The sequence below is a fragment of the Sinohyriopsis cumingii genome, chromosome 18, assembly GCF_028554795.1.
Source record: "Sinohyriopsis cumingii isolate HCF-2022 chromosome 18, ASM2855479v2, whole genome shotgun sequence".
Lineage (NCBI taxonomy): Eukaryota > Metazoa > Mollusca > Bivalvia > Unionida > Unionidae > Sinohyriopsis > Sinohyriopsis cumingii.
This window is the reverse complement of record NC_142978.1, coordinates 56,396,648-56,411,422: the sequence shown is the minus strand read 5'-3', so window position 1 is coordinate 56,411,422 and position 14,775 is coordinate 56,396,648. Positions and strand designations below refer to the sequence as shown.

The following is a 14,775-nucleotide window of genomic DNA, read 5'->3' as shown; positions in this document are numbered from 1 at the left end:
AGTAAAGAACTCTGCAGTTTTCATTACATCTCTTATATAAGAGCTCCACATTCTGCATAAAAGCCACTCAAGATAACAGACTATAGAAATGAAATTCTAACTTCAATGTGATTAAGTTGTCAGTTTTCCCTGACTGGCATTTTCATGATTACGGTTTATAACTGTAGAAATTCTGTAAATACCCTTTATTCCACCACCTGGACTGTTAAGAGGACTTGATATAGGTGGTCTAAACCTGTTCTATGGTTAAAAGAAAAAAATTCATTTCAGATACAATAACACAAAAAAGTAGAATGAATTTTACCATCTTTCCTGCTAGGTGGGATTATTGGTGGTCCTCCATTAATCTCTAGGCACTGTGATGGCAAACCAACCAATTTTGCTCTCTTAAAGTCTTCCAGGAATTCATTACTGATTTTGGCATCATGACCAATGTTATCCATGAGTTTTTCATACAAGCCTGGCGTATTCCTACAATCAGCAAATAAAACTCTTGCTGCCGTGCGGTTAAATGTCAAATACCCAAGGGCAACAGCAACAGAATTTCGTACAAGGTCATTCTCTGAATAGAGTTGTTTAATTAGAACTTTGATGGCCCCTGTTGTTACCATGGCATCTGGAATTCCAGCTCTTGTATGGGCAAGACTGGACAGTAGACTTGCTGCAAGCACAACTACATTGTCATCATCGACACTTAGTCTTTCTACAAGTAATGTCACACCATTAGCAGTCAAGGCCACCTGGTCTCGGTCAACTATCACTCGTGCAAGAACAACAATCTGCAAAACAGGTTAAAAAGTAATATAAGTTAGCATGTAAAAATTGAGCTGGGAGAGGTCTCTAAAACTTCAGTACAAACAAATAAAAGAGATATGTCTGAAAATAATTGTACATGAATAAGAGGTGGAGAAGACAGTAATTAATATCAGGTGTATTTCATAGCACAAACTCCATCTTCTGTTCAGTAATGTAGTAGAACTATTCTGACTTGGAGTTGCAGAGTTCCTCTGCATCCTTGTTTCTCTCATTTCAAACAATGTGTAGGCTTCATTTTGTTTTCAATTCAAACAATGTGTAGGCTTTATTTTGTTTTCAATTCAAACAACGTGTAGGCTTCATTTTGTTTTCAATTCAAACAACATGTAGGCTTCATTTTGTTTTCAATTCAAACAATGCGTAGGCTTCATTTTGTTTTCAATTCAAACAATGTGTAGGCTTCATTTTGTTTTTAGTTCAAACAACATGTAGGCTTCATTTTGTTTTCAATTCAAACAACATGTAGGGTTCATTTTGTTTTCAATTCAAACAATATGTAGGCTTCATTTTGTTTTAAAATCAAACAATGTGTAGGCTTCATTTTGTTTTCAATTCAAATAATGTGTAGGCTTTGTTTTGTTTTCAATTCAAACAATGTGTAGGCTTTGTTTTGTTTTCAATTCAAACAACATGTAGGCTTCATTTTGTTTTCACTTGAAAAAACGTTTAGGCTTCATTTTGTTTTCAGTTCAAACAACATGTAGGCTTTGTTTTGTTTTCAATTCAAACAATGTGTAGGCTTTGTTTTGTTTTTAATTCAAACAATGTGTTGGCTTCATTTTGTTTTCAATTCAAACAATGTGTAGGCTTCATTTTGTTTTCAGTTCAAACAACATGTAAGCTTTGTTTTGTTTTCAATTCAAACAATGTGTAGGCTTTGTTTTGTTTTCAATTCAAACAATGTGTAGGCTTTATTTTGTTTTCAATTCAAACAATGTGTAAGCTTCATTTTGTTTTCAATTCAAACAATGTGTAGGCTTCATTTTGTTTTCAATTCAAACAATGTGTAGGCAAGAACAACATTTTCAACCCGCTTGCCTATGATTGGTTGGTATCTTGTATACTAAAGGTAAATCAATAGAACATGCTGTGCAAATACACTGCTGATGAAACACTGATCCTGAAACACTGATTAGAATATATTTTTCGATGAGCTGAGCATCCACTACTCAGTCTTAGCACTGTAATTTCTATTTTAGTTCCTCAAGGATATATAAAAAAGACATATATTTACATAATTTATAATAACATAATTACATAGAAGGCAAATAGGACCATGTAATAACATGATGGTAATGTGCTCAGTTTGCACCTCTGTGGTCCCAGATTTGATCCTGTTTCTGTCCAACATCAGTTGTCACCATTGAAAGGCTGCTAGATCCCTTGCTGTTTTTCAGTTCTCTCAACCAAAAGGACCACAGTCCATAACAACATCTGAGCTGTCAAAGGTGCATTAAACAATTTATTCCCACTCCCTGTGTAACTGACACATAATAATTAAAATCTAAACACAAATATACAAAGTCAATTCTGGTACCTGAAATGCTGCACAACAAACATAGTACTCATCATTGGAGTTGATGAATGGCTCAAAGACAGAATATTTTATCCCTCCTGCTTCTCTGATTGCATACTGCTGATGAGTGTTGTTAAAGGCAAATATACTCAGGGCCATCCCAGCTCGTAGTCGGATTTCCTATTAAAAAATAACTAGAAATTAGTCCATATGATACAAATGACAAACATAATATAAATTAACCACAAAAGAGCTAAGTCAAATAGGGCAATAAGTCTATATGATAAGATAGCCCTACCACATAATGTAACTGAATGGGAAAGAACTAAGTCAAATAGGGCAATAAGGCAATAAATCTATATGATAAGAGAGTCCTGCCACATAATGTAATTGAATGGGAAAGAACTATAAAGTCAAATAGGGCAATAAGTCTATATGATAAGATATCCCTGCCACATAATGTAAGTGAATGGGAAAGAACTAAGTCAAATAGGGCAATAAGTCTATATGATAAGATAGCCCTGCCACATAATGTAATTGAATGGGAAAGAACTAAGTCAAATAGGGCAATAAGTCTATATGATAAGATAGCCCTGCCACATAATGTAAGTGAATGGGAAAGAACTATAAAGTCAAATAGGGCAATAAGTCTATATGATCAGATAGCCCTGCCACACAATGTAATTGAATGGGAAAGAACTAAGTCAAATAGGGCAATAAGTCTATATGATAGGATATCCCTGCCACATAATGTAAGTGAATGGGAAAGAACTAAGTCAAATAGGGCAATAAGTCTATATGATAAGATAGCCCTGCCACATAATGTAATTGAATGGGAAAGACTTAAGTCAAATAGGGCAATAAGTCTATATGATAAGATAGCCCTGCCACATAATGTAATTGAATGGGAAAGAACTAAGTCAAATAGGGCAATAAGTCTATATGATAAGATAGCCCTGCCACATAATGTAATTGAATGAGAAAGAACTAAGTCAAATAGGGCAATAAGTCTATATGATAAGATAGCCCTGCCACATAATGTAATCGAATGAGAAAGAACTAAGTCAAAATGGACAATGCGACCATGTGATAAGATGGTACTGCCAAAATAATATAATAACTAAGTCAAACAGCAATAAGACAATACAATATAGATGTCCCTGCCAACATAATGTAAATCAACAAAAAAGAACTTAGTCAAACAGGGTAAACAAATCCATAAAATCTGTCATAAAATGACAGAAATCAAACTTGACTTGAATCTCCAAACATAAATCCTCATACCAAATTTGATTTCAATCCATGAATTCCATCAAGGGTTAGTTACTGAGCAGGAATGAAATATTTGCTTGATGTGACTGAATGCAATAGTGGCATGCTTTGTTTTGTTTTTTATTCAGTATACCATAGGCTATACATGGCAGACAAGATATTATGGCAGAGGAGAACCCATAAAGACAGTGGGCAGAACCACCAACCCATTGGAAGCTGCTGGCAAGCTCTCTCACATACCCACATTAACTGAGCCAAAGACTAAAAATGACATGGAGAAAGGTTAGTTTTGAGTGATCTGTAAAGGTGAGCTCCTTACACCACATGGCTACCTGGGAACCCTAATGGTTGGATGGATTGTTTTGTTTTTGCAAGCAACAATGCATGTGAAGATATGCTCTCATCTGTCAAGGGCCATAACTCAGTACCAAATAAACATTTAGGTCTGAGTTTAAGTACACACCAAACTGAATCAGAATATGATGAATCGTTCCGTTGTGTCAGGATAATGTGACTGGGTGGGATATCATGTTACATGTCTGCAGCATGATGCCCCAGTGCTAGACATCACTATAAACTGCCACACTGCAAACATTGTAGCGATATGACTGAATTTTTTTAAAGCTATGTTAAAAATCCAAATCACACACACACACACACACACACAAAAGCTAATTCCAAAAATATAATGATTAAAAAATGTAGTAAACCCTTAATAAGCCTTGTCAAATAGATATAAACATGTAATCGTACATAATAAGTGTCATGTATATTAAATTTAATTATTTGTTTGTTAGTTTTTTTAAAACTTCTTATTCCATTACATGCTATTGTAATGTAACTTTATTTACTGGATTTGATATTGTCCAGAATAGAGTTCAGTTCTGACTGATGTTTATATTTTTGACGTAAACAACTTTATTGAGACATTGTATCTGATGCTGACCTAGTTCCTGACCTTGATTAAGAAACAGTGGCAGTTCTAGTAAACAACTCTTTTTAAATTTTTTATTCTTTCCCAGAGTAAGAACCATTGATTTGAGTTGGGATTACATGATGTTAGGCATGTAAAAAGCTTCTATTTTGTTCTAGAAAGATGACAATGTGACCCTCATCTGGCATCTGTTTTGCAGTGAAGACTTACTACTGATGTCTTGAGAAAGAAAAGTCAGTCATCCCTTAACACTTGAGAAGTCAAGTTGTTTTATGTTGTGACCACTTTTTTGGCTAATTAGCCTATTTTATTTTCTTTAAATTATTTGGATTTCAAGTAATTGTTTTACCTGGAAATACTAGTGCTCTAAATTAATTCTTGGTCAAAGACATTTACCAAAGTTTATACAGAATTCAAACACTAGAATAATATTTTCTGTGATTCAACAAGAGACTGTCGACACAGCAGCACTTCACAAGTTGCAACAGACATCATCGTCTTCCATTTTGGATTTCATCAGGATTCAAACTCAGTTTCATTTAGGACTTTTTAATAATAGGACTTCTATTTCTTAATTCTTGGATTAATTTTGGATTTGATTCGTAAAACCATAAGATATTTTTCTCATTTTTGCTTTGTTTTTCTCGGGAAATAAATTATTTCTTAAATTTTACAAAGCTTGTTGTCTTCACTCTTTTCTGTTACGTTTTTTAAGAGCCTAGACTCGTAACATAAGAAAATAAATATAAACACGTAGTCATACATGAGAAGAAAATAAATGGTAGAGGTGTTAAAAATCAGTAAAAGGTATTTAAAATAAAAGACAAATGTTAAAAATATAAACCTTTTTCTGTTGGTATTGGTACGTCATCGAAAACCTTATTCATTGATTTGACATATAAAAACTGTCTCAATGAGTGAAAGTCAATACAACTCACAAAAGTAGGTATGCCACACTCCAAAGAAAGATTTGATGTTCTAAACCTTGTTATGTAGTCTTCATTTCACAATTTTGCCAAATATATTGTATAATGTAATCTGTCCTTTCATTACCCTTAAATATCAATGTGACTAGGCAATCAGCACCACAGAATACTCTCTCCATATTTTATAAACAGATTATCGTTCTGTAAGGTTTGGTATATTAATGGGTTTTCATATATAATTTTTTTTAAGACTTTAAAGGTTGAAAGGAATCTGCAAGATGATTTAGATAGTTTTAAAAAAATTCAGTCTTATTTTTGTTCTTAAAATGAAGGCTTGTCCAATAAACAGCTCAAGCGATTTGAAATTGATGGAAAAAAGGGCAAAAACTCTTTAAAAATTTGACCTGAAATGACAAAAGTACATGTATTTAAACTAATACAATTCAACTACCAAATTGCATCAAATTATAAGCAAGCAACTTTGAAGCTGGTTGTTACAAGAAGGTGAATCTACAGACAGATAGAAAAGGTGATCACAAGATGACTGATGATTATTAATGTGGACTGCATTGGCAGCCATAAATTTGGTTGTGCATGGCTAAAAACAACTGATTACCATATTTTTGGATTTAAGCAGTTCCAGTAACACTGCAAATTTAAATAAGTAGTCTTCTGGGTTCTGTGCCTTGTCCTGGTTCTCAAGGTGACTATTGGTCAGTTTCTCTTGATTCTCAGGATTGCAAAGGATGATACATCCTAGTGACATTGCCACCTCCACCTGAATTTCCTCTGACAGGGGGTTGTTCAGCAGCCGAACCAGATGTGGTATTGCCCCTTCCTCTGCAATCTTTCGCTGAGTGACTTTGTTATTGCGATATGCCACACCTGAAAGAATAACAGATTTTTCCATGAAACAGACGTGGGGACAAGTTTATCTCTAAATGGGGCACATGTGACTTCCATGATATGTACTGCTGGTTTATCTTAAGAGTATTTCACTGTCAAAAAATTTGATCAACACAAAGATAATTTCAAAAGAAGGATTTCATTTGCATATCACTGCCTTATCTGTAACTCCTGTAAAACTTTTATTAGTTGAAAGGTATGAATAATTATAGGTAAAGGTCTGAATAACAAGTTTCTGCTATTCTCATGTTTGAAAAAACTGCAAATGTTTGATACAAATAAGGAGTTGTCTTTATGAAAAAGTACCCCATAAAATGTTTCTGATTTTCATGAATTATTGGTGAACAAACTAAGGAAATTATCAAATTATCAAAAATGAAACACAATACAGCAAGAGAAAATAATTACAATTCAACTTTACATGAACAGTCATCACTTTTCACAAATAACTGATGTTGTTCAGCTGTTTGATTCTTTTTCTAATTACATGATATACATAGTATGTCACTTAATGGCAGTATCTGCCAAAAATTTCATTTACAAACTCAGTTTGGCAAATATTTGGGTACTTTTTATGGTTAATTTTTTGTGCAATGTTGGAGAATTTGACTTTTCTAAAAAATCTTTTAGCACAGCTCTGCATGCTAGTAATGAAATTCATTCAAAGTTTAAAGGATGGCATGCTTTTTCTTGTAATATGTTCAGCTAAATATATACCCCTAAGTAAAGATCATTCCCAAGTACAGCAGAAAGTATCTGTCATCAATTGAGCGTTGTTGTTGTTGTTGTTGTTATGGGGTTTAACGCCATTTTGCAGCACAAGATAGGCTATACATGGCAGCCAGTATTAATGGTGGAGGAAGAACCAGGAAAAACCCCAGAAAGAACCACCGACCCACGAGAAGCTACCGGCAAGCTTTCTCACATATCCACATTGGCCGAGCCCGAGACTCGAACCCACGCAGACAGAGGTGAGATGGCAGTGATCCATGACGGAGAGCGCTTTAGACCACTCGGCCACTCAGGGCCCCTCAATTGAGCATAAAATAACAGCTAATGTGCTCACAAATTGATTTGCCGTTTGAAAATCAGAGAGTCCTCTTATTAAGAACAATTCAAAGTTGTGTTGGTGAGTTAATTTTTTCAATGTGACACTGTTACTAAAATCACATCAGTTTTCAGCACCAGAAAGTTTACAAAGCCTACTTACAGCAATGATTTGCGGATTTACCAAGCTTTCATACTTTTTTCTTTGACCTTTTCATTTTCTTTCTGAAGACAGTATTGTTATTATTAAAACTGTATAAACACTTTTCATTACTAGACATAAGTTATAACCACATCATTTTTCATTCAACCTCTCCAAGAGTTCATAGAATCTTTGATAGGCTGAGGTAATAAGTCATGACATTAATGATCTCATAGCAACATGTTTGGCTGAGGTAATAAATCATGACATACTAATGATCTCATAGCAATATGCTTGGCTGAGGAAATAAATCATGACATATTAATGATCTCATAGCAACATGTTTGGCTGAGGTAATAAATCATGACATACTAATGATCTCATAGCAATATGCTTGGCTGAGGAAATAAATCATGACATATTAATGATCTCATAGCAACATGTTTGGCTGAGGTAATAAATCATGACCTATTAATGATCTTAGAGCAACATGTTTGGCTGAGGTAATAAATCATGACCTATTAATGATCTCAGAGCAACATGTTTGGCTGAGGTAATAAAACATGACATACTAATGATCTCATAGCAACATGCTTGGCTGAGGTAATAGATCGTGACATACTAATGATCTCATACCAACATGTTTGGCTGAGGTAATAAATCATGACCTATTAATGATCTCACAGCAACATGTTTGGCTGAGGTAATAAATCATGACCTATTAATGATCTCATAGCAACATGTTTGGCTGAGGTAATAAATCATGACATATTAATGATCTCATAGCAACATGTTTGGCTGAGGTAATAAATCATTACCTATTAATGATCTCATAGCAACATGTTTGGCTGAGGTAATAAATCATGACCTATTAATGATCTCATAGCAACATGCTTGGCTGAGGTAATAAATCATGTTATATTAATGTAGCAGGATCATATTTGTTTAGAATTTTATATATTCCTGTTTTAATTAGACAGAAGTTTGTATTTTATTATTTTATGTAATTAATGTTCATTGATGAGTGAAATAAAGTCATCAGTTGAAATTATTGTTTTACTCTCATTTTACACATATTTAGCCAATTAGGCAACCTTGAACCAGGATTACCTGTTCAAGTTTTACTCACTCTGAGCAATGAAGATACCCAGATGCTGAGTTGTTCTATTAAATGACAAGTGGTAAGTAACTTTCTGATTGGTTAGTTTGCTACTTGTCTGTATAAACAACATAGCATGAACAGCATATTAATAGTGGTCATTCCTTTGGAGCTTATGAAGTGTGCTGGTCATGGGATTGCAGTAAGAAGAGTGCCTGATGATTCTTTTGCTTCAAGGAAAAATGTGACTTGACCTTTGTCCCATATGATAAGGTACATAGATTTATAATATAATTAATGTAAAAGTTCTTTTTTTTTTTTTTTTGCTAAACGGAGCCATTATTTTTGCATGGAGACCACTCTTTATTCCAAATGCCCATCTTATCCTACTTTTTGCAAAGGCTCATCTGTCTGTTTGCAGTTCATGCCAGTTTGCCTTAGATCTGAGACCAAAAAGTCTAAAATCCGGACACAAAATCAGATAATGGAAATGACGTCTTTAAAATGTGCAGTCAATACTTATTAGAAATTGTTTTTAAAGTGTCCAGTCAATATTTAATGGAAAGTATGTCTTTAAAGTGTCCAGTCAATATTTAATGGAAATGATGTCTTTAAAGTGTCCAGTCAATATTTAATGGAAATGATGTCTTTAAAGTGTCCAGTCAATATTTAATGGAAATGATGTCTTTAAAGTGTCCAGTCAATATTTAATGGAAGTTATGTCTTTAAAGTGTCCAGTCAATATTTAATGGAAATGATGTTTTTAAAGTGTCCAGTCAATATTTAATGGAAATGATGTTTTTAAAGTGTCCAGTCAATACTTATTAGAAATTATTTCTTTAAAGTGTACAGTCAATATTTAATGGAAATGATGTCTTTAAAGTGTCCAGTCAATATTTAATGGAAATGATGTCATTAAAGTGTCCAGTCAATATTTAATGGAAATGATGTCTTTAAAGTGTCCAGTCAATATTTAATGGAAGTTATGTCTTTAAAGTGTCCAGTCAATATTTAATGGAAATGATGTCCTTAAAGTGTCCAGTCAATATTTAATCGAAATGATGTCTTCAAAGTGTCCAGTCAATATTTAATGGAAATGATGTCCTTAAAGTGTCCAGTCAATATTTAATGGAAATGATGTCTTTAAAGTGTCCAGTCAATATTTAATGGAAATGATGTCCTTAAAGTGTCCAGTCAATATTTAATGGAAGTTATGTCTTTAAAGTGTCCAGTCAATATTTAATGGAAATGATGTCCTTAAAGTGTCCAGTCAATATTTAATGGAAAGTATGTCTTTAAAGTGTCCAGTCAATATTTAATGGAAATGATGTCTTTAAAGTGTCCAGTCAATATTTAATGGAATGATGTCTTTAAAGTGTACAGTCAATATTTAATGGAATGATGTCTTTAAAGTGTCCAGTCAATATTTAATGGAAATGATGTCCTTAAAGTGTCCAGTCAATATTTAATGGAAATGATGTCTTTAAAGTGTCCAGTCAATATTTAATGGAAATGATGTCCTTAAAGTGTCCAGTCAATATTTAATCGAAATGATGTCTTCAAAGTGTCCAGTCAATATTTAATGGAATGATGTCCTTAAAGTGTCCAGTCAATATTTAATCGAAATGATGTCTTCAAAGTGTCCAGTCAATATTTAATGGAAATGATGTCCTTAAAGTGTCCAGTCAATATTTAATGGAAATGATGTCTTTAAAGTGTCCAGTCAATATTTAATGGAAATGATGTCCTTAAAGTGTCCAGTCAATATTTAATGGAAGTTATGTCTTTAAAGTGTCCAGTCAATATTTAATGGAAATGATGTCCTTAAAGTGTCCAGTCAATATTTAATGGAAATGATGTCTTTAAAGTGTCCAGTCAATATTTAATGGAAATGATGTCTTTAAAGTGTCCAGTCAATATTTAATGGAAATGATGTCCTTAAAGTGTCCAGTCAATATTTAATGGAAGTTATGTCTTTAAAGTGTCCAGTCAATATTTAATGGAAATGATGTCCTTAAAGTGTCCAGTCAATATTTAATGGAAAGTATGTCTTTAAAGTGTCCAGTCAATATTTAATGGAAATGATGTCTTTAAAGTGTCCAGTCAATATTTAATGGAATGATGTCTTTAAAGTGTACAGTCAATATTTAATGGAAATGATGTCCTTAAAGTGTACAGTCAATATTTAATGGAATGATGTCTTTAAAGTGTCCAGTCAATATTTAATGGAAATTATGTCTTTAAAGTGTCCAGTCAATATTTAATGGAAATGATGTCTTTAAAGTGTCCAGTCAATATTTAATCGAAATGATGTCTTTAAAGTGTCCAGTCAATATTTAATGGAAATGATGTCTTTAAAGTGTACAGTCAATATTTAATGGAATTATGTCTTTAAAGTGTCCAGTCAATATTTAATGGAATGATGTCTTTAAAGTGTACAGTCAATATTTAATGGAAATGATGTCTTTAAGTGTCCAGTCAATATTTAATGGAAATGATGTCTTTAAAGTGTCCAGTCAATATTTAATGGAAATGATGTCTTTAAAGTGTCCAGTCAATATTTAATGGAAATGATGTCTTTAAAGTGTACAGTCAATATTTAATGGAATGATGTCTTTAAAATGTCCAGTCAATATTTAATGGAAATGATGTCTTTAAGTGTCCAGTCAATATTTAATGGAAATGATGTCCTTAAAATGTCCAGTAAATATTTAATGGAAATTATGTCCTTAAAGTATCCAGTCATTATCAATGTGGAAATGATGGTAATGCTTTTACTGAGGAAAGTGGAGATGTATAGCGTGTTTTCCATAAATAAGGTAGCATTGCTAGTTTTTTTTTTAATGCCAATAGAAACTGGGAACCAAGATTAGTCAACTTCTTTGCATCCCAGATAGAAAGTACAGATATTACTGTGTACGTAATGGTCATTTTATCATGCTCCTAAGTAATATGTACTTATTTACTTAATTGCTACCTTGTCATAATTAAATATATATGTGGAAGTTCACTTCATTATTGATGTATTTGTCTTTTTATATTCAAAACAATGAGTCATTTAATATCATATCATATGAAGTAAAATCTCCCAAGCAAATTTTATACTGATTTGGCTTTTCTGGGCTGTCATATTTTTGGCAAAGTGTATAAAGTTCAAAACTGTATAACTTTTATATTATGAAGTTACTCACCAACACACAAAATTCCAAGGACTTTAATGACCATGAGCAAGACAGTACTGGACACCTTATTGGACCGCAGAAGTCTGACCAACTGTGAGAATATATCAGCCTTGGCTAGTTTGTTCTGATTTTCGAAATCCTCCTTTCCCAGAGCTATTGCCATCATACAACCTGTAAAATTGTGTGGTAGAGCAAAATTTATCAGACCTTTCATTATACAACCTGTAAATTGCATAATGGAGCAAGACTTATCAGACCTGCCATTAAACAACCTGTAAAATTGTGTAGTTGAGCAAGATTTATCAGATTTGCCATTACACAACTTGTAAAATTGTGTAGTTGAGCAAGATTTATCAGACCTGCCATTACACAACCTGTAAAATTGTGTAGTGGAGTAAGACTTATCAGACCTGCCATTACACAACCTGTAAAACTGTGTAGTGGAGCAAGACTTATCCGACCTGCCATTACACAACCTGTAAAATTGTGTAGTTGAGCAAGATTTATCAGATTTGCCATCATACAACCTGTAAAATTGTGTAGTGAAGCAAGACTTGTCACACCTGCCATCATACAACATGAAAAATTGTGTAGTGGAGCAAGATGTATCATACCTGCCATCAAAAAACCTGTAAAATTGTGTAGTGGTGAAAGACTAATCAGACCTGCCATTACACAACCTGTCACATTGTGTAGTGGAGCAAGACTTATCATACCTGCCATCAAAAAACCTGTAAAATTGTGTAGTGTAGTAAGACTTATCAGACCTGCCATTACACAACCTGTAAAACTGTGTAGTGAAGCAAAACTTGTCACACCTGCCATCATACAACATGAAAAATTGTGTAGTGGAGCAAGATGTATCATACCTGCCATCAAACAACCTGTAAAATTGTGTAGTGGAGAAAGACTAATCAGACCTGCCATCAAAAAACCTGTAAAATTGTGTAGTGTAGTAAGACTTATCAGACCTGCCATTACACAACCTGTAAAACTGTGTAGTGGAGAAGACTTATCAGACCTGCCATCATACAACATGTAAAATTGTGCAGTGGATCAAGATTTATCATACCTGCCATCAAACAACCTGTAAAATTGTGTAGTGGAGAAGACTTATCAGACCTGCCATTACACAACCTGTAAAATTGTGTAGTGGAGCAAGACATATCAGACCTGCCATGACACAGCCTGTAAAATTGTGTAGTGAGCAAGATTTATCATACCTGCCATTACACAACCTGTACAATTGTGTAGTGGAGCAAGATGTATCAGACCTGCCATTACACAACCTGTAAATGTGTGTAGTGGAGCAAGATTTATCATACCTGCCATTACACAACCTGTAAAATTTGTGTAGTGGAGCAAGACGTATCAGACCTGCCATTACACAACCTGTAAAAGTGTGTAGTGAAGCAAGATTTATCATACCTGCCATTACACAACCTGTAAAATTGTGTAGTGGAGCAAGATGTATCAGACCTGCCATTACACAACATGTAAAAGTGTGTAGTGAAGCAAGATTTATCATACCTGCCATTACACAACCAGTAAAACTGTGTAGTGAAACAAGATTTATCATACCTGTCATTATACAAGCAATGGCTATCTGAAGGTTCTCAAACTATCTTCTCACAGTATACATTTAATGAAAACCTGAAACAAGGCTCCTAGTATACATTAAATGAAAACCTGAAACAAGGCTCCTAGTATACATTAAATGAAAACCTGAAACAAGGCTCCTAGTATACATTTGATGAAAACCTGAAACAAGGCTCCTAGTATACATTTGATGAAAACCTGAAACAAAGCTCCTAGTATACATTTAATGAAAACCTGAAACAAGGCTTTCAGGCTATTCAAGTATCATATATTTTCTTTACAAATAATAGTCAAAGTAAAAGGTCAATGCCAAAAATTAATCTTTCAGAATTTTTTTAAATGCAAATGAGAATGTCCTTGTGTTATGCATGCACAACTCAAAATACTGAATTTACACAAAAAATGGGATGTATTGTTGTTCATAAACAATGTCCTAAAAACTATAGTTTTGGTACATGTTATATCCTCCTCTATGTTTGAAAGAAAAGTAAATTTAAAAATGTTTATGATACACTATCATAGCAGACAGCAAGTTGTTAATTCAGCATCACTTTATAAATTGTCAGTACCAAGCCTATCAAATAAGCATCTTTCATTATGGCAAATATCTTCTTCCAGATTTAATGACAGTAATGAGACTATTTGAATTTAAAAAGACTTGATGATATTGTCAGTGTAAGGTCATGCAAATAATTTCAGCCAGCAATATAGGAGACTTACCAACATACAGTAGTTTTTCTGTGTGATCCAATAACATTTGGATTATATGTGGGATACCAGTTGTCTCGGCAATCTTCTTTTGCTGTGTTTTAGTAATCCCTGCCAAGGACCACAGTGCACAGGCCACCTGTTCTCGAACCTCCTCTTTTATATTCTGAAACAAGAATGTGTCAGTAAGTAAACATGGAAGATACCAAATCATAATTCAACCATGGGCAGTACATAGAATTTTAAGTATTCAAACACATGTAGACTAAATAATAATTTTACCATGGGCAGTACATACAATTTGAAGTGTTCATACACACGGAGATTAAATCATAATTTTACCATGGGCAGTACATACAATTTGAAGTGTTCATACACACGGAGACTAAATCATAATTTTACCATGGGCAGTACATACAATTTGAAGTGTTCATACACACGGAGACTAAATCATAATTTTACCATGGGCAGTACATACAATTTGAAGTGTTCAAACACACGGAGACTAAATCATAATTTTACCATGGGCAGTACACAGAATTTGAAGTGTTCAAACATGCATTCAGCAAATCTCGATTTTCATCATTCATGTTTAACCTGTGGTCCCAAGTGGGTCAAATTTTCTTGA

At 33.6% G+C, this 14,775-nt stretch overlaps 1 protein-coding gene across 1 annotated transcript in view; it reads right to left on the bottom strand.

The window, feature by feature from the left end:
• LOC149776694 (ankyrin and armadillo repeat-containing protein-like) overlaps positions 1–14,775 on the bottom strand; it is a 131,545-nt gene that overhangs the window by 14,641 nt on the left and 102,129 nt on the right. Inside the window, exons 15-19 of the mRNA XM_089941331.1 lie at positions 14,160–14,313; positions 11,850–12,011; positions 6,081–6,349; positions 2,354–2,512; positions 305–779 (exon numbers count right to left, since the gene is read on the bottom strand). Coding sequence (XP_089797457.1) covers positions 305–779; positions 2,354–2,512; positions 6,081–6,349; positions 11,850–12,011; positions 14,160–14,313 — 1,219 coding nt within the window. The remainder of the gene's footprint in view (positions 1–304; positions 780–2,353; positions 2,513–6,080; positions 6,350–11,849; positions 12,012–14,159; positions 14,314–14,775) is intronic.